Source organism: Squalius cephalus (genome assembly GCF_949319135.1).
Source record: "Squalius cephalus genome assembly, chromosome: 17".
Lineage (NCBI taxonomy): Eukaryota > Metazoa > Chordata > Actinopteri > Cypriniformes > Leuciscidae > Squalius > Squalius cephalus.
Genome location: NC_137138.1, coordinates 3966980 through 3988146, shown reverse-complemented (window position 1 = coordinate 3988146; position 21167 = coordinate 3966980). Strand labels below are relative to the sequence as shown.

The 21167-nt window shown below is 36.7% G+C and overlaps 3 protein-coding genes and 1 long non-coding RNA gene across 10 annotated transcripts in view; 2 read left to right on the top strand and 2 right to left on the bottom strand.

Annotated features, from left to right (window-relative positions):
* The window catches only part of LOC307144899 (uncharacterized protein), a 64359-nt gene extending 43571 nt beyond the window's left edge, over positions 1 to 20788 (top strand). For 2 of the 4 annotated variants that reach the window (XM_079847611.1, XM_079847613.1), the window contains exon 3: positions 17004 to 20788. In XM_079847611.1, coding sequence (XP_079703737.1) covers positions 17004 to 18226 — 1223 coding nt within the window. In that variant the 3' untranslated portion in view covers positions 18227 to 20788. Of the gene's footprint in view, positions 1 to 12815; positions 12940 to 13468; positions 13586 to 17003 lie in introns of those variants that run through there. The other 2 variants (XM_079847612.1, XM_079847614.1) reach the window with 2 other exon arrangements.
* Positions 1 to 21167, top strand: part of LOC307144887 (uncharacterized protein) — a 264729-nt gene that overhangs the window by 149968 nt on the left and 93594 nt on the right. The window lies entirely within an intron of this gene.
* LOC307144919 (uncharacterized protein) lies at positions 258 to 7192 on the bottom strand. Its single transcript, XM_079847656.1, has 4 exons — positions 7115 to 7192; positions 2500 to 2619; positions 1451 to 1570; positions 258 to 1250 (listed from the first exon to the last, which is right to left on the bottom strand). The coding sequence occupies exons 2-4, from the start codon at positions 2555 to 2557 to the stop codon at positions 514 to 516; spliced, it is 915 nt and encodes a 304-aa protein (XP_079703782.1). The 5' UTR covers positions 2558 to 2619; positions 7115 to 7192; the 3' UTR covers positions 258 to 513.
* LOC307144984 lies at positions 9131 to 11940 on the bottom strand. Its single transcript, XR_013818865.1, has 3 exons — positions 11804 to 11940; positions 10584 to 11473; positions 9131 to 9561 (listed from the first exon to the last, which is right to left on the bottom strand). It is a non-coding gene; the product is annotated as an uncharacterized lncRNA (long non-coding RNA).

Sequence of the window (21167 nt, the reverse complement as noted above, 5' to 3'; positions counted from 1 at the left end):
TCACCTCTAAACAGCGAGACTAATATGAATATGCGTGATATGATATATGAATGATATTTGATAGACTATTGTTTCCACTGTTTCACAAATGCCTCATATGAACAATAAAAATAATAAAACCACAAAGTAACAAAACACATCCCTTCATAAATTATAGTGTTTTATGGCAACACACTAGTTTTCTGAACTATTATTCTTGTACATCTGTATGAGATGACCATGCACTGCTTGAGCATTGACACTGACACAAGTATTTTCACATTGTTGCTTTACTGTTCAGTTAATCTTGTATACAGGTAACACTCAGTGTTTACTGCGCATGTGCAACACAACAGAGGATCAATACGGGTGTCGAAAGAACAAAATATGCAACACTTAGAATGCAATTCACAACCATTTTAACCAGTTCCCCTTATCAAACAATCAAACTTCAATACTAATTTTAGATTAAATTAGTGTATTAAAGGCTATTCCATTTTTTGCTTATTTACAAGTTATGGAAGTGAACTTTGCTCACTTAGACGCCTTTGGGCAATGCTTTATCTTATGTTTCTGCAGACTAGATGATTGAGTGAAACTCTTCCCACATGAAGAGCACTGGTGCGGCTTCTCTCCAGTATGAACTCTCTCATGATCTTTCAGGTGTCCTGACTGAGCAAAACTCTTTTCACAGTGTGAACACTTGTACGGTTTCTCTCCAGTGTGAACTCTCTGGTGTTTTATTAAGTTGCTGGATATTCTAAAGCTCTTTCCACAGTCAGAGCACATATAAGGTCTCACACCAGTATGAATACGCTCATGCTCTTTTAAACTTTGCAGTTGTGAAAAACTCTTTCCACAAGAAGAACAAAAGTGAGGCTTCACACCAGCATGAACTTTAAGGTGTGTTTTTAAGCTTGATTCAAAAACAAATGTTTTATCACACTGATCACAGCTGAATGATCTCACTCCAGTGTGAGAGCGCAGATGATCATTAAGAACACTTTTGTAACCAAAACTCTTTCCACACTGAGTGCATGTGAATGTTTTTTCTCCAGTGTGAATTATCATGTGTCTGTTCAGATATGATTTATATATGAAACTCTTTCCACACTCAGAGCAGGTGAAAGATCCTTCAACTCCAGATTTTCCAGCTCGTTTCTGTGTGAAATTCTCTTCAGTCTTTGAAACGACTGCATTTCCATCTTCATTTTTGAAATAATGAGGTTTTTGAAACTGATGCTCTTTGTCTTCATTCACTTCCATCTGGTCTAAAATAAAAAAATAAAAATTCCCATAATTCAATACAAGTATAAATGAGAAACAAAAATAAATAGCAAAATCTCAATTTCGCACAAATCCAGTTTACTACTGAGTCTACTAGTATCTAGTTTTATATATATTGTTATATGTCAGTTTTCATCTTAATGTTCCTCATCAGTCATTAAAGAGAATGAAGGAAAACACCAACCTATTTGTTCCTCTGTATCTTCATCTTTTATTCTGCAGGGTTCTTCCTTAATCTCCATCTTTATAATAGTATGTCCGTAGTTTCTCCTGGAGTAATTCCTCCTGCTTGCTTCTTCTTCTCCTGTGGGAAGATGGGAATATTCCCAGCATTTAAACTCTCATGAACGGCTGTGGGAGCTTCACTGACTGAAGGAGTGAATTGTGGTCGTTGTTGCTCATTTAGCAGATGATCATCACACTTACAATCACTCTCAATTATCCAAGTGCAAATAGTCATTTAGAAACAATTCCATGATTACTGAATTTACACTTTGAGCTTAATAATCAAGCCTCATTTTGACTTTGTCCATTAAAGGTCCCGTTCTTCATGATCCCATGTTTCAAACTTTAGTTAGTGTGTAATGTTGTTGTTAGAGTATAAATAATATCTGTAAAATTATAAAGCTCAAATTTCAATGCCAAGCGAGATATTTTATTTAACAGAAGTCGCCTACAGTGAACGGCCGGTTTGGACTACATCCCTCTACTTCCTGCTTTAATGACGTCACTAGAACAGTTTTTTGACTAACCTCCACCCACAGGAATACACAAAAAAGGGGGCGTGGTCTTGTTGCTCTCCCACGGAGAAGAGGAAGAGTTGCGTTTGTAGAGTGTGTTTGTCGCCATGTTGTCGAGGCTCAAATTGATAAGGTAATATTAAAGACATGTTTACAATAATACTGAGCGCATGCATCTCCACGTTATGGTAAGAGGCGTGACCTTTCCGGGCAACGTGCGCTAAGCTGCTGTCGAATCACAACACAGGAACCGCTGGCACAATCAGAACTCGTTACGTATTTCTGAAGGAGGGACTTCATAGAACAAGGAAGTCATCAGCCCGTTTTTAGGACAGTGAAAACAGCGGTATACAGATAAGTAAATTGTGTGAAAAATACTGTTTTTTTTACACGCGAAACATGAACACATTATATTGCACACTGTAAACACAATCAAAGCTTCAAAAACACAGGAAAAACGGGACCTTTAAAGAGAATGAAGGAAAACACCAACCTATTTGTTCCTCTGTATCTTCATCTTTTATTCTGCAGGATTCTTCCTTAATCTCCATCTTTACAATAGTATGTCCGTAGTTTCTCCTGGAGTAATTCCTCCTGCTTGCTTCTTCTTCTCCTGTGGGAAGATGGGAATATTCCCAGCATTTAAACTATCATGAACGGCTGTGGGAGCTTCACTGACTGAAGGAGTGAATTGTGGTCGTTGTTGCTCATTTAGCAGATGATCATCACACTTACAATCACTCGCAATTATCCAGGTGCAAATAGTCATTTAGAAACAATTCCATGATTACTGAATTTATACTTTGGGCTTAATAATCAAGCCTCATTTTGACTTTGTCCTTCATGGTCCGTGTACTTTTGCGTCCATTCCTTTTTCCTTTTTTAACCCGTAATTGAAAAACGAAAAATTAACGGCTGTTGTATTTTTTAAAGTGCAAAGTTGAACAAAATTTGAATATGATCTGCAAAAATAAATAAATATTGACCTATTTTCAGATTTTTGTTTATGACTTTTTGCCCCTTTATTAAACATTTAAAATATTCACAAATTAATATGGAAAAAAAAAATTCTAAGGCCAAATTAGAACCCGGAAATGATATATTTCCCGCAGTGCTGAATAAGAGCCATGTCTCTGGAACCATACAGAGAGGTGATTTATATGCTAATGATAATAAATGTGTCTGAAAAATTAGGCATTTTAATTGTTTATTAATAAACTAGTGTTTTCTAAATCAGTGTCGGCTGCAAACATATCTCCGCTGTAAAGCGGATGCGCCTTTAGAGAGAAATGCACCTTTCATATGGATTACATTACCAGACGACATTTGCTTTCGATTTGAATTTGTTCGTTTAAAAGTGGACATTTCAAGCTTTATATATGTAGGGTCCGTGTTCTTTTGCGTCCATTCCTTTTTTATTTTTTTAACTCGTAATTGAAAAGCGAAAAACATGCTTTCTTCTTGATTCTTAAATAAATGGTGAAAAAATATTCACATACAAACTTATTTTCCTTATATACAATGCTTATTTAATTGAAAATCAAATAATTGACATACAACTTTTTTTTCCGTTTTACAAAAATGTGAAATTTGATTTCTGGATTTTATTTGCACATGGTATTGTGATGAATGCTGGGGATTTATCTTTTTATTTGGCTTTGGTTCCGCCCATCTGAACCTTTCTGCAGCACTTTTTCATTGTATTGGCTGAAGGCAGGGATAATTGATCTCACCTGGAGTGGATAAATGATGTAAAAATATAATGGAAATGCAAATACATTGTTGAATGATTGTAAACATGGTCTTTTGCCTGTTAATGCCTGGCAGTGCAGTGTAGAAAATGATATGACAACAATAAGGTCTAAATGTAACTGGCCCCTCTAATACTACAACTGGCCCCAGCTTGCCCCCCCAGTTGAAATGGTCTAGAACTGCCACTGACTAGACTCACTGCAGAACGTTGATTGGTTGACAGAGTATCGTCACTTGCGCGTGCTACAAGGGGAATGACAACATAAGAAGCACCATTTTTTAATATACAGTTGAAATATAATACTACTGTTATTGTGTCACGAAATGTAGTTTTAAGAGTTTTTCAGGCGAGAATGTAGTTGTTTAAAGCTCAAATCTGTGGTTTATTATAAAGATTTATGAAAATTTGATCTAGGTTGTGAGATCCAGGCGATCACCGGGCGCTCATGTACCCCGCCTGGAACAGCCTTTCCTCGGCTAGTCCTTCTGACGTTTGCTGCTGACTCTGACGTCTCTGTAGTGGTTAAACGTGATATATAATTCGTCTTGAGTATATCTAACGGGCGATATTTGGTCTTGTGTATCGATAATTTGTTCCCTGGCCAATCGTTTTGACTGAGGGCTAGGGGTGTGAACCGACACTGATCTCACAGTTCGGTCCGATTGCGATTATCATGTCTTCGATTCAGTTCAATTCGATTTCACGATGCACCGCATCCTCAATTTTAAATTTGACTTCAAAAGTAATGTGTGTGCGTGCGTGTCTGTGTGTGTGCGCTCGCCTGTTCGGGAAGTCGCAGTGACAGAAACAGTGACATTCCAGACAGTTTAAGTTTCAAGGGAGTTAAACTTGTTTATGCCATTAAGAAAAGGAAAATCTGTCAAATAAATTTTGTTTTAAAGAAATGTTAATTTAAAAGCAGCGCTCATTAATCAGTGCATTATGTTACCATTAAAGATGCGCGCATCAACCGTCGCCGAGTCCGCTGTTGAAGGAGACGATCATCCATTTATAATAACGCGTAACACAGAATAATTGTAATTTGACCATCGGATGCGGATACTTAAATCAGAGAAAATTATTGGGACGGGTGGGTGATTTGTTTTTGGCTGGGGATTCGGCGTTGGAGCTCATCCGCTTAAAGCAGTCAGACTCTGCCTTGGAGTTAAAGGAGAACTCTGGTCAATTTTAACATTGAAATGTAACATTTTTTTGTAAATTTGGAGTGCTGTCAGTACAGAGAACACCAACAAAAATCGGTGTTGCCTACACCGTGTTATCCTCTTTTTAAAATTTGCACCCTGTTGACTTCAATGGGGCAAGTTTTAAACCTGCTTTTAGCCTCTTAACATCCTTGATGTGTCATTTACAAGTGCACAGGTCATGTGAGTGATTCCTTCAGAGTGAACACGAGTGAATCTGACTGCAGTAGATGTGAAAGATATGAATAAAAGTGATGTTAATTCAGCCAGCGCACATACCTGTATTTACATCCTGTTACATCCTGTCCACAGTAGTCGATTGTCGAGTTCACGCGCATATCACTCACATGACCTGTGCACTTGTAATGACACATCAAGGATGTTAAGAGGCTAAAAGTAGGTTTAAAACTTGCCCCATTGAAGTCAACAGGGTGCAAATTTTAAAAAGAAGGATAACACGGTGTAGGCAACACCGATTTTTGTCGTTGTTTTCTGTATTGACAGCACTCCAAATTTACAAAAAAATGAGCTCAATGTTAAAATTGACTAGAGTTCTCCTTTAACAGCTCGGGGTGAAAACGGCTAACGAGTTAGTGGTATTACCTCCTGCATATTCTATTTGTGCGTGACATGAGCACACACAGCGCGCGTCTTCTGCAGGTCGTGTTAACCAGGTTGTTCATAAAAGCCTAAATGTGCCCAGATGTAGGCTTTTAAAGTAGTTGGAGCATTTTTAATTTTCTAGCACTCGCGTCTCACCTCCCTCTGCCATTGTATGCTACCGCGACAAAGCACGTAAGCAACAAATGACTTTGGTCTATTACTGAACCGATACCGAATCATCCTCGTCTGCATCGCGATGCATCGTTTACACCCCTACTGAGGGCTAAGTGAAGTTTCATAACTTTTATATATATAAGCTATTAACTTTACTGTTGTAAGTGTAACCGTGCTCTAAAGTGAGCTAACACTGTGCTAGGTTCGGAAGGAGCTAAGTGATATAAACTGTACCCATAAAAGGAAGTATCAGGCCAGGTAAGTTGTAACCAGTAACGTTTACTCACAATACTTTGCAAATAACAGTTGAACACAATTACATAACATACATGAAAAATAAAAAATTGGCCCTTTAAAGAAAATGAGTCTTTGGTTTTTTCTTTTTGTGGTCGTTAAAGTCTGTGTTTGTGATCACTTTCTGTATTAGTCAATCCACTGTCAATAGTTCTCTGTTAAAGTGTGTGTCACCAGTTCTGTGACAGTTTAAGAGGAAAGTTGGCACTTTAGGATGAAGAGTGTGTACCAGCTCAGACGACTGATACTTTCCTACCACCAAGGGAAATGTTCGATGAGTTTGGGTTGGATCACACAGGAAGGCTCGCCATCGATAAAAGGGATCTTCCAAGTAGTTCTCACTCTGTCCATAAGACCTGACCTGTTTTTTTTTTTTTTACAAACAGAAACTTTAAAATGATGTTCTATATATCTATACAACAATCATACTAAAGCATAACAACCATGTAACATTAAGCATCACATGCTGCATAATACTAAATGATCACATGTTCAGGCCTATTTATCACACTTCAGTTCAAACTTAAAATCTCAGCTCATTATCTAGATATATCTACAGTAACCAGCATATAACATGTACAACCTTATACTTATTCAATAACAGCTGATAATAAATCAACAGAGATTACATCAAGCTACTCGTATCCCTGAATTAGAAAGACTGTAGGATCTACATAAGTTAAGTTGCAACACATAACTGTAGTTGCAATGCTAATAGTATAATTAGAGTATCCTTATCATAACTAAATGTTTTATCTACCCACAGCAGAATTTAAACATTAAAGTTTAACATTTCCACACACCACATTAAAATAAAATCATCATAGAAATCATATAGTATTGTTTTCTTAAATAGCAATGCTGTGTAATTCACTCAGCTACTCCTTAAAACAAAGCAAATGAACATAAAAACAGTGTTCAGGTAACTTAAATATCAGCTTACTATTTCAGTTGCTAATTAAAATTAAAACTTTGTATCACTGTCAGCAATCAAATACTACAGCGCTAGGCAGTGAACACCCCCTTAACTCTTAATACACATACAGTTAGCAATAGTAACATCATGCAGTTCACTAGCTTACCGAGACAAATAGAGGTGGAAAACGGGATTTTTCCAAACTCCCGGCTGCTCCTGTTCTGACTTCTGTGTTGGTTCTTTAGCTTCTTCTTCTTCCTTCTGTTTCATGGCCGACCGTTCACTCCTTAGGAGTATTACCGCCACCTACTGTATACCTTGCACACATGAGTAATGGATCTGAATTGCAGGAGAGAGAGAGAGAGAGAGAGAGAAAAAGATTAAAAAAACCTTTAACATCCCAGAGGATCAGAGACCAGGCTTCAGCTGACTCTGCGTGTTCAGCTCCTCCAGCTTCCACACTGATCTCCTCAACCTCCAGGATGATCAGAGCTACTTGCTCCTTCTCCTCAGGCTCTAGATCCGATGATCTAGTCCTGTAAGTGTTATCACGTCCTTAAACCTCTGTCTATCACTCAAACCCTTTCCCAATAAGTCCATTATACTTACTGGCCTGTTCTTTATATTTCTAAAAAAGATCGCTATACGCTGTTCTTCATATTTACTACACTTAAAAAACACATGTTCTACTGTTTCAACAACACCACATTCATCACACCATTTCCATGTTTTCCCATTAATGCCAGTGTTGAGTTTAACCCTGTATGACCCATCCTTAGTCTAGAAATCATTACTTCTTCCTTTCTATGTCTTCCATAGCACAATTCTTTTTTCCCTATTGATTTTACAATACTATAAGACCACCTACCTGTACTCCCATCTTTGTTGCCATATTCTTATTATTTCTCTATTAATTATTGATCTAACTTCATTTCTTCCTAAAGGTATCTTAATATCTATCAAGTCTTTCCTTAACGCTTCTTTTGCTAATTTATCCGCTATTTCTTTCCTACTATCCCAATATGTGCCGGCACCCAACAAAAGTATACAATTATACCCTCTATGTTCAGCCTATATAATAATGTATACATTTCTACTAGCAGGTCTTCTCTGTCAGGTTTTGTTGACATTATACTTTTTAATTGCTGAGTCGGCATCCTATTTGGTTTAATCTCCTCTAACCACTGCAATCAGCTGCACTACTTCCTGAACTTCAGCCAGCTCCTTTGTTTCCTGTCTGCCATTATTGGACAAACTGATTCATCCAGGTGTGTCTGATTATTGTTACTGAGGTCAGGCACACCTGGATTAATCAGTTTGTCCAATAATGGCAGACAGGAAACATTCCTGAAACTTTCCTGGAAACGGGGAAGTGTTTTATATTTTAATTCTTTCATGTGTAGTGTGCGTGTGTGTGTGTGTGTATGTTGTAGTTTTGAGTTTTAGAAGTTGTATGGACATTATACTTCGTGTACGCTGGACTGGGGACATGCTGATTTTCCACCTTGATAAACTGATCGCTGTTTGATCGCGATTTCTATTGTGCCGTGCGGGGCTGAGGATAACCACTGGAGTATAGTGACGTTTAGGAGTTTCACTTGTGTATCGCCGTTTGACCTAGTGGGAGCGTACTGAGTAAATGTTTGTTAAACTTCTTTAAATTCTGCTTTACATGATGGGTCTATTTATCTAAATGAACTTGTCAATAAAGTGATATTTTAAATGTTTAAAAAGTGATATTTTAAATATTAAATTTTAAATGTTTAATAAAGGGGCAAAAAGTCATAAACGAAAATCTGAAAATACGTCAATATTTATTTTTTTGCCTAAGAATCCTAAGAATAACTTATTATATTTAATAACTTATACACTGTTAATTATTTCACTGTAAATTTACAATAAATTGCAGGTTAATAATTGCATGACTTTCACAGTAAGTTACCGTATCATTTTTACAGTAAATAATTGTGAAATGACAGCTGTTTACTGTGACTTCACAATAACTATGCCGTCATATTACTGTGATTTAGCAGTAAGCTGCTGTATAATTACTGTATTTTACTGTGCAATTACAGTTAGTCTATCATATTACTGTAATTTAACAGTAAGCTGCTGTAGAATTACTGTATTTAACCATGTCTATACTGTGATTTAGCATAAATGATGGACCAAACAAAACTGATAAAAACAATGGTGTAACTTTTATTTTTTTTAGAAGAAAAATACATTTTAATAACAGGAATAAACACTGTGTAACATGAATGAACACTGGGTAACATGAATGAACACTGGGTAACATGAATGTCTGTCAATATGTGTGTGAATGTGTTTACTGTGTTTACCATTATGTGATAATGGTACTTGAAAAATACAATTTAATAACAGGAATAAACACTGGGTAACAGGAATGTGTGTCTGTGTGTGCACTGTGCATGTGTTTACTATGTGATAATGGTACTTCACAACGTAGGAGCTGAAAAGAGAAAGAAGGAGAGAGAGAAGAGAGAGTGAGAGAGGGAAGAAAAGACAAAAAGGTGGGAAAAGAGAGGGTTGCAGGTGTCTCGCTCCTTCCCTTGCAGCAGGCACCTCCATAGTATTGGTTCTGTCCACTATCTACAAAAGATAAGAAAGACAAAAAGTTTAAGTTACTCTGTGGTGCAAGTACCTGCAAGTATGGTACTCGCATTGTAAAACTAATCCTAAAATGTGCACAATTTAAGAAATTACAATTGTAAAACTCATGATAAATCAGATAAATCATGTGAATAGTACTATATCAATTAATATTAAATCAACAAACCAGAGGACTCTGAAAGTAACATGATTGAGGTTAAGCAAAAATTACATGACATGCGTACATAGTAATGCAACTCAGTAAGCCAGTAATGTGATGTAAATTTACACTTAAAACTATTGTAAAGTACGTCTGTAAATTTGACGTTTTTATTCTAACCTATCAATAACCTATAACATTGAAAAGGCATGTTTAATTCAAATAAACGTAAGAACAATGAATTTTAGACATTTTGCAGCCTGTCTAAACTCGTAGAACAGATTAAAGGGATAGTTTACCCAAAACCCCACCCTCATTCCAAACACGTTAGCCCTTCGTTCATCTTTGGAACACAAATTAAGATATTTTCTGACTCCTCCATGGACAGCAATTTTATTACCACTTTCAAGGCCCGGAAAGGTAGTGAAGATTGTTAAAATAGTCCATGTGACTACAGTGGTTCAACCTTAATGTTATGAAGCGATGCAAAAATACTTAATAGTGCGAAACGCACAAAAAGTATTCTTGTCGCATCATAGCAATAAGGTTGAACCACTGTAGTCACGTGGACTATTTTAACAATGTTTTTACTACCTTTCTGGGGCTTGAAAGCGGTTATAACATTGCAGTCTATAAGCGGGATCAGAAAGCTCTCGGACTTCTTAAAATTATCTTAATTTGTGTTGAACAAAATTCTTATGTGTTTGGAACATCATGAGGGAGTGTAATTAATGAGAGACTTTACATTTTTGAGTGAACTAACCCTTTAATAGCTTAAGTAAACATCTTACTGCTAACTAATTCTAGCTTAAAACAGAGACAGTGTTTCGTTAGTCTGTTCTGAAGTTGGAACACAACTTACATTAGACTGACATCCATTCAAAGTCAATGAGCTTCCTGATCAGTGTACAGACTTGCTGGTTTATGTGTCCTCTCTGCCTCTTTGATTTTGTACCTGTCTCTGGGTTGATGCCCAAGAAGCACATATAAACAAAAAGACAGAGAAGAAAGATGTTAGATTAATTCAAGTGGGATTAAAAAGGTTTCAGTTCCCAGTCATCACCTTCAGTGGGTCACTGCTGTTGCAGTACTGAGCAAAACTAAAGTTAGCTCAGTTTTAACAAGGTGACATTACTTGGATTCAATTAAACAGCAACCATTTAAATAACTTAACAGCAACTGAAAAAACATTTACATCACAAAAACACAGTCAAGAATAGTCCTGCAACAAAGTTAGATGTGTGTGATTTACCCAGGCAATGCATTTGCACACAACAATTTACATCATTTACACGTACTGTTTGCAGAGGATGGAGGAAGAGCCTGTTGCCAGTCCATCTCCATGTGGCTGTTTCTGCTTGCACTCTTCCTCCTAGAATTATTACCCGTTCACAGACAAAATGGCTCCTAATATCTCCAGATGTCGACCTGTTTTACTTTAGAATAGCACAGCTAACGAAGCTCCACTAATTCAGTGATAAACACATTTATTTTATCACCTATATCTTTTTTATAATAAAATGCACTTTATTTTTTCTGTTGACGAGACAGACAACGGCTGCTCCGTTTCACACACGGCAGAAAAATATGGACGACGCCCAGCTAGCTAACGTTACTAATTTGAGATTAATTTATTCCACCTTTGCACAAATCCACAACACTATAATGTATCTAGTTGATCATAACTGTCATAATACACACATTAAGGCCACAGCTTACCTTATAACTTTATTTCCCGGTGGTAGAAAAATGCTGTGGGAAAAGAGAGAACGCTGTTAGAGTAACGAACGTTAACTAAGAAAAGCATTAAGCAAAGCTAAAGTTCAATTTTGACGGTGTAGCTAACGTGAAGCCTCACAGTTAATAACTTAATACGGTACTACTAATACACTTATTAACACAACCAACGTCTGATCATTCAAATTTGCGCGCTCAAACCTAGACGCGAATCTGCTCCAGCTAAGTTACAAAAACATGAAACAGAACTTAACTAACGCTAATTTGGTTCATACTTTTAAATAACATGCAATTTCATATTAAAAACAGTCATCAAATTGACAAAGTTTGAAATTAAACACTTACCGCACTGAATCCGTCGAGTGAGACCATGGAGGAGATCAGGCCAGGGAGCTCCGGGGGAGCTCAGATGACGCAGTTGCAGCGCGAAAATTACGGAATTCACAGTAGTTTCTTGTAAAAGCCCCGCGCCTGCATTATTTTCACAGTAAAAGTCTAAATACGGTATTATATTGTGAAATATCACAGTTAAAGCCTGTGAAGTGGTAATAATGTAATTACCTGTGAAATATTACAGTTATATATTGTGAAATCCTGGAAATATTTTACAGTGTAATATAACTCATTAATAGGTTGTTATAACAATAGTTTTGGACTCTACAGTAGCATTTCTTTATGTCAACACGTGAACTTTTTATAATAGCTATTTTGCATGCTATAGTTTTAGCTACACGTGTAGTTTTAGTTAAACCTTCATATCTCTGATTTGCAAACTATGACTTTGTAATTTGCCCACATTCACACATTTAATCAATGTCTGATTACAGCGATAAACCCTCATCAATATTCTTTCAGCTTCTCTGTGATCTGAATTGAAGAATTTATAGTGCAACAGTGCTGGAAATATAGAGCTAATTTCTGATAATAACAGAAGATAATGACTAAAATACCATAAAGAAATAACAGTACTGTACAGTAGGCCAACAGTCGGCTCTATTGTTTTATTTTTAATTTGATTTATCTTTAATTAAATTATAGGAATTTAGTGTTTTGAGACCCACTGGAAGTGAATGAAGAATGGTATCCGTTTCAAAAACCTCATAATTTCACAAATGAAGATGGAATTTCACAGACAAAAAAAAACAAAAAAAACATGTAAAGTCTTTCATAGCGTAAACATTAATGTGCACGTGAGAAAACACACAGATAAAGATCTATTATATTTCATTCCGGAGTTTAAATAATATTGCTTCAAACTAACTGTTCAAGATCTGATAGAATATCTTGACATCTCTTTGAATGGGCAACTTCTGTGCACTGTAGCCTATACCGCGACGCATAGAGGCGCTCGAGCAACCGAAGCAATGACACACATCCGAGTCTAGGAGAAGAAGAGAAGTGAGCGAGGGAAGGGAACATAAACATGAGAAGTGGAACACAGCCGTTCATTCTGCTCTAAATCTGCTGTTTTCAGACTGTGAGTACATTCATTTAATCATGTATTAGGGCAATTCCGCGCAAAACTGTCACATCCATAACACCAACACAATGCAATGGTATTTAGTTGGCGTTATGGATGTGACATTTTTGCGTGGAATTGCCCATTAGGAGAAATCTAGATACAAACGGCTATTCGGTCCGTGTAGTTTTGATAATTTCATTTCCTTTATGGAATGGAATAACGAGACATGAAAAGACAGCTCGTTTATTCGGGTTTTTTTTGGTTTTGTTTTGTTTAGAAAACACATACAATTTGATTTTAGTTAGATCTCTCATTTTTCGTTTGTGATTTACAAATCGGTTTATGGGTTCAATCTGATTGGTCAAACCGCTCCGCCTTAATACGGTCAGGCAGTAAAGTTACGAGTGCAGCACTTTAATAAAATAATGTCTGAAACCACCACTCACTGTTAACTACGCATATTATTTTAACATAAACATCAGCTAGAGTTGAATTGTTTCTAAACAACGAGAGTTTAAATTCTGGGGAATATTCCCATCTTCCCACAGGAGAAGAAGCAAGCAGGAGGAATTACTCCAGGAGAAACTACTGACATACTATTGTAAAGATGGAGATTAAGGAAGAACCCTGCAGAATAAAAGATGAAGATACAGAGGAACAAATAGGTTGGTGTTTTCCTTCATTGTCTTTAATGACTGATGAGGATCATTAAGATGAAAACACACATATCCTCCTGAGACCCAGGCATATAGACTTTTTTCTTCTGTAGAGGACATTATATTTTAGCGAATTTCTCTGAGAACATAAATGTCACAGTTTTAATTCTGGTTTTAATCCTGTAAAGAGCACATTTAGGGCTTTTCAGAGATTCCACAATATTGGAGGTTTCACCTTGACAAATTCCTAAAAATGACTGACACAGATTGAATGATCAAATTTAGCACTCTTATGGAAATATTATAATACTTTGTAATTATCATTTCAATCTGAGTAATTTTCAAATTGTTTGTCGAAAATAAACATCTCAGGAAAACATTATGGGGTTTCAAATCAGAATATGACAATTAGGAAACGGCATTGATTTTATACATGTCCTCTAGGGCTGCACGATTAATCGCGATTTGGCATAGTTGCAATATTTTGCAATTCATTTGCGATTATGAAATCACAAAGGCTGCTATATAAATGTTTAATTAAGTAAATAAATAAATGCACAGCGTGTTAGTGAAGAGCATCACTGTAATCATTAAATGCTGCTCCATCTCTAAAAGCACTGTGAGGTTGAGTCGCTTATAACATGCATTTGAAAAAGCAACATGTGTAGGGCCCTATAAAATCCGTTTTATTTTTTCCCAAATTCCGTTTTATTTTTTCCCAAATTCCGTTTTTTCCGTTTTAATTTTTGCAAATTCCGTTTTTTCCATTTTAATTTTTGGGAATTCAGTTTTTTTTTACCCTTTACTGTTATTTTAGTCGTAAAAAGAGTGTTTTTAATGTTAATGATTAAAATGTACACAAATAAAATAAGAATGACCCTAATTTTATTGAGGTAACAAACAAAATTCTTGTTTTAAGAGGTGTTAAATGTGGTTTGGTTTGTTTACATCAGTGAATGTATTAGGCTAACTAACATGAACCACGAGCAATACATTTGTTACTGTATTTATTAATCTTTGTTAATCTTAGTTAACCCTAACCCTGTATTTTTATTATGTTACTTCACACAGTGCATTAAGCTAACTAATGTTAACAAATACAACTTTTCATTTAAATAATGTAGGCCACTAAATGGTGAAATTAACATTAATAAAGATTAATAAATGCTGTAGAAGTGCAGTTTATTAATAGTTAATGTTAACTGATCTAGTTAACTACAGTTTAATAAATGGAACCTTATTGTAAAGTGTTACCGATTTTGTTATACACCGAACCGATTCAGTGTTGGACAGATCAGTTGTTTTAACCATTCTTTAAAGTGAATCGGTTCAAAGGAGTCATTAGTTCGTGAATCGGACGTATCATTAGCAGACTTGTACGCGTTGTGTGATTATCCCTGCAGTTAGGACATCGCACAAGATTTGTCAACACAGAAAACATTTCATCATTGGATAGGTTTTGTTTAGTTTATTGAAAGTGTTTCTTATGTCAGCTGAATGGGCGGAACGCTTTTCAGAGAAGAAGGCAAGGTAAAAAAGTTTTTTTTTTTGCACAATTCACACCCAGCGGTAGCCTAATTCAGGAAAAAAATATCCAAATGCTCCACATGAAACTTCGTTCTTCCGATCTTTTACCATTATGTCAATTCTCAATTGATTTAGATTAATAAGCGCGAGGGAGTGAGAGAGAGCAAGACAGTTTGAAGACGTGCGCGACCGGGCCTCTCTCTCTGCTCGTTCTTTCAGTAATATGTGATTTTCCTCAGACATACGTTTTTCTCCCACACAAAAACAGAATTTTATTCCAAATATGTAAAATCCCGCGTTGATACTAGATTCCGCGTTAATTTACCAATTCCGCGATTCTGTCCGCAATTCCGTGATCGCGGAAATTATAGGGCCCTAAAGGTGTGTTCAGGCGCATTGTTGGTGCGTTGCTATTTTGAGGCAAATGAAATGAGCCATTGACCAACAAAAACCTGGTCTAAAGTCTATGGCGCAATATTTTTTTTCTTATTTAAAAGGGGCGTAGTAATTTGCGCCTATATGCGGGTGGACAGCACTCACAGCAGCAGCACACAAACATGCCAAATATTAAAAACGGCTTGTCCCGTAGATGGTCTGATTGCACTTTAACTTCGCGCACGAGCAGATCCGTTTGCGCTCTGGAGACACGTTCAGTATTTCCACTTGTAAATTCCGTCATGTAAATAGCGAATCCACCATGGCACATGCGCAACTGGCTTTTAAAGGGAATGAGAGATGAGACTCTGGCTGGTTTATTGCACATTATGCCCAAAACACACCCATTACCCATTAAGAGAATAGGGACAACCCTTTTAGACTATGCACCGAACATGCCGACCATTTCTCCGGTCGTTAAACTAGCAAAAGTGGATTCAGACATGCCCTAAGTGAACTTGCGCCGTGCGCTTTAGACCATACGCTTAAAATAAGACCCCTAGTGTTAGACCTACCCGAAATCTCTTTCATGTGTATCTCTTTATTCTATTATATTTATTTGTGCTACTTTTAAATTAAATTCAAAGATTGAAATCAAGCTTCCTTGTGTTGTGTAATCTCTTGAGCAACAAAATTACCCCGTTTTTAAAATATATATATATATATATATATATATATATATATATATATATATACATTTGTTTGAAAATAAATCCCATTTTAAATTGCAAATCGCAATTTTACCCCAAAAAACGCAATTCGATTTTTTTCCCCAAATTGCGCGCGTCTTCTTTAGAGACACCAGGACTTACAGCATGTTTATCAGGCATTTTGGGGGGAAACTTCAAGTCAATAAAGAAAGAAATCATATTTCAGTATTCCTATGAAATATGAGGGATTCAAATGAAAATGTTACCAAGTTATTTCTCGCATTATTACACTTCTTTTTTCATTATATGTTGCCACAAGAACACATTACAATTCAAATTACATTTGTATATAATGGGACTACCCATTTATGGCGATTTTAATCACATATTGCATAAAGTAAAATAGTATATCAAATAATTCTGTTATATCTTTCATACCATAGTCAAGAATCATCTTTATACAAAGTTTGGTTAAAAATAGCCTGAAACCTAAAAATTGATTGGTAAAAAAGAACATATAAATGTTTTGCATATACATGTCTTATCATGTCATTTTATTTTCTTGGTGTCCTCTACAGAATTTTTTTTCACACACACAAAAATATCTTCATTGGTTGCTTATGTTCCAAACAATGTAATGACAAACTGAATTCACAAAAAAAATGGTTCTCATGAAGATACAAGAATACATCTAAAACTAGATATTAGTAGACTCAATAGTAAACTAGATTTGTGCTAAAGAATGAACTTTATTTCTTTGTTTCTCATTTGCCTTCTTACATTAAATTTGGGCAATTTAATATGTTGATTTTTAGACCCGATGGAAGTGAATGAAGACAAAATGCATAATTTCACAAATGAAGAGGGAAAACCGAAATATAAAAATGAAGACAAACAACATCTGTTTCAAAAACCTCATAATTTCAAAAATGAAGATGAACACACATTTGTTTCAAAGACTGAAGAGAATTTCACACAAAAACAAGCTGGAAAATCTGGAGACAAAGGATCTTTCACCTGCTCTGAGTGTGGAAAGAGTTCCTTATATAAATCACACCTTAAGATACACATGAGAATTCACACTGGAGAAAAACCGTTCTTCTGTTTTGAGTGTGGAAAGAGTTTCATAGATAAATCAGCCCTTAATCGACACATGAGATCTCACACTGGAGAAAAACCGTTCTCATGCACTCAGTGTGGAAAGAGTTTTGGACATAAAGGACACCTAAATGATCACATGAAAATTCACACTGGAGAAAAACCGTTTTCCTGTTCTGAGTGTGGAAAGAGTTTCAGTCGCAAAGAGGACGTAAATGTGCACATGAGAATTCACACTGGAGAAAATCTGTTCAACTGCTCTGAGTGTGGAAAGACTTTCATTCGGAAAGGACACCTTAATGTGCACATGAGATCTCACACTGGAGAGAAGCCTTATACATGCTCTCAGTGTGGAAAGAGTTTCGGTTACAAAAGCGTTCTTAAAGATCATATGCTCTTTCACTCTGGAGTGAAGCCATTCGGCTGTGATCAGTGTGATAAAACATTTGTTTTGGCATCTGGCTTAAAAATACACCTTAAAGTTCATACTGCTGTAAAGACTCACGTTTGTTCTTTTTGTGGAAAGAGTTTTACACGACTGCAAAATTTAAAAGAGCATGAGAGTATTCATACTGGTGTGAGACCTTATGTGTGCTTTGACTGTGGGAAGAGCTTCACTATATCAAGCAACTTAAAATCACACCAGAGAATTCATACTGGAGAGAAACCGTACAAGTGCTCACACTGTGAAAAGAGTTTCACTCGTTCAGATTCCTTGAAAGCTCATGAAACTGCTCATACTGGAGAGAAACCACACAAGTGCTCACACTGTGGAAAAAGTTTCGCTCGGTCAGATTCCTTGAAAGTTCATGAGAGAGTTCACACTGGAGAGAAGCTGTACAAGTGCTCTTCATGTGGGAAGAGTTTTACCCGATTATCTCATCTACTGTCTCATTGCCGGAGTTGTCTAATTCAGTTCTTCCCAACCACTGTGATGTAACAGGTTGTCAGGTGTGCCATGGAAAATGATCCAAAAAATAATAATTATAATAATAATTCCAAAAAATAAGTAAAATTAAATGCTACAAATGAGAATGTATCATCGCTATATAGGGCAGAAACCTTGTAACTCTATATTTCATTATATAACACTATATTTCACTATATTATAATTTTTGTTTGATAAATGTTATTGGTCATTCTTTACGTCTGTATGTGGGTTTTACAAATATTTAACCAATAAAAAGCATTTAAAAGAGGTTGTGAGGGATATGTAACTCGTAACTCCATTGGCTCCTCTAACTGTCAGCCAAGCTTCATAACTCCACCCTGCCTTCATTGAGAATGAAGTGCCATGCACAGGAGATCTCTGCTTGTTTGCAATGCAAGGGTAACTGATGTTTGAGTAAGTACAGCGTTTTTCTTTGCTCAAGAAACACTATAGGGGCCTTTGCACCAGATAGTTCTAGGAACTAGGGCTGGGCGATGTGGCTGAAAACTGTACCACGATATAAGTGTTTCATATCGGTCGATATCGATAATTATTGATATTTTTTATGACCTATTTAAAATAAGGACCAGGAGACAAATATATTACATTTAAACATTTTTTATTTTAAACTTAACCTTCCTCTGATTATAATCCCCTCAGTTATAAAGGCAGAAATGTCAACACAACCATGGAAAACACTCAAGTCTAAAATCACAATTATCTCTTAACATTAAGGTGCAAAATTAAAGAATACGTAAGAAATGCTTAATAAAGTGTAATAAAATAGTGCAAAGTGTTAAAGATAAACATAGAGAAACCGACGACGGTCTTGCATAATTTCCAGACGACATTGGTCTGACTACGGTCAGACTTATAAAATCCAAAAAACTGCTATGTTGGCGAGCTGACTTTTTCTGTTTTATCAACAATCGCTGTTGCACTCATTTTCCACGTATCACTCCACGCCGGTTCTGTTACTGAAGAATCCAACACGAGACAACAATATGGCGCAACCATACTGTTACATGACCGGCTGTTAGCGTGTCACCCCCTACGTTGCTAGGTTACCAGAGAGTGAGTGCCTTTGTTCATGCAACCAAACTTGCTTCGCAACCTCTGGTTTCTTCCGACGAAGAAAAAAAAAAGATTGAACGTTTTATCGAACGCATTTTTTATTGGTATTGATTACGTGTCTATCGCGATACATATCGTTATCGTTTTATCGCCGAGCCCTACTAGGAACGTTTTCTGGTTGCATTCGCACTGCCAGTAGGAACTCTGAAGTGACGTAAGCCGCGCTTGTTGTTGTGACTTATTTTGACGGCGTGGCGGACCTTTATTTTGATGGCGCTGAGAACGCCAGAGAATGAGCACACAGTGCTCGCATTCCCTGTGTTCATTAGTTTATGGTCTGTCTAACAGTCCTGTCTAATACAATATTCAATAGAACTGTTATACATAGAAAGTAGACAGTGATGAAAAGTTATTCGAGTTTGCCTTGTGGTTGATGTCCAGTGTCGCCAGCTGAGCAGAAATACATAATCATGCGCCAAAAACTGCGCACTTCCGCCAGTAGTTCTAGGAGCTATGAAAAGGTTCCTCCTGTGCGAAAGACCCTAATGTCCATAAAGGCTAACATTTTTTTGTATTTGAAGAGCGGAGAATATTCTTAGTCTTTGCCGTGTAGTTGAAGTCAAATATACTGTTTTAAATATCCTGTGCATAGCACTTCATCCTTTGTATAATGAGATTTGATCATGATATTTCAACAACAAGAAAACTGAGTGCCCATATACTTACAATAAACTAGATCCTGGGTTACGACCACCTGGCTTTAGGTGAAGCAACATTATAAAAGGGGAGGCCACACATGGAGTTACGTTTTGTTACGTCCCTTTTGGTCTGTTTCTGTGTTTTATTCTGTTTTGGGAGGTGTTTTTTTTTTTTTATCCAGGAAGAAGACCGGACTGGTTCCTGCAGTCTGATTGGTGCCACGCCCTGATTGATCAGCTGACTCCTGGTCATTTATAAAAGCCTCCTTCGTTACTTCTTTCATTAGCTTTGTGCTCACTCGCTACGCTTGCCTTGCCTAACTTTGCTAGTTAGTTTTCAGAGTGTATTAGTAAGACTGTTGAGTGTTTATTTTGTGGTGTTCATTTGAGAGTGTTTTTGATAAAGAAGTGGTGTGTTTGTTTGTTTCTTGTGAACTGCCATACTTGTAATAATGACTACCGCCTGTTTAACGACCTAGATTCCAGATTACCCCTACACTGATTTGTTTGCTCTTATACCTGTATATAATTGTGTATAGTTATTTGGAAGGTAGGGAGACCGGTTACACTTTTTGTTTGATCTTTATATCCTGGTTTGGATTAGGGAGTTGGAGAAGTAATTGTATTTTTATTTCCTTTTATTTTGTGGATTCGGGCAGTAAGAGGTATATACAAAGTAGTTATTTTTTTGTTTGTTATTTTGGGCTCTGTTGGCTCCTGGCGCCAAATCCCCAATTGTTATATAAACCTGTTAAATCCAATAAACATTGTTTCATTCGCTTTTCAATAAAAATAAACCTTATGTTTTTTGTGTTTTTATTCATGTTAGGCCAGACCTGGGCATATTACGGCCCGCGGGCCACATCCGGCCCTTTGTGTGTCCCTGTCCGGCCCCGGCCCAACATAGATTATAAAAATATCTATCGGATTTTCCGCACTATAAGGCGCACCGGATTATAAGGCGCATAGAATAGAAGATACTGCAGTCAAACTCGACGCGTCCGCATGAGCGCGAAGGTAATAAAAAAACTAATATCCGTCTGCTCGGGCAGATTCGTCTTAACAGCGCGCGCGCGTGCGCGCGCACTCAGCGGAGGCTCGCGCTCTGTTGCCAGGCGACAGTGAAGTTGAATAGCAACAAGTGGTGTTACCCTCAAAATGTCAGCACACGCTAAGAA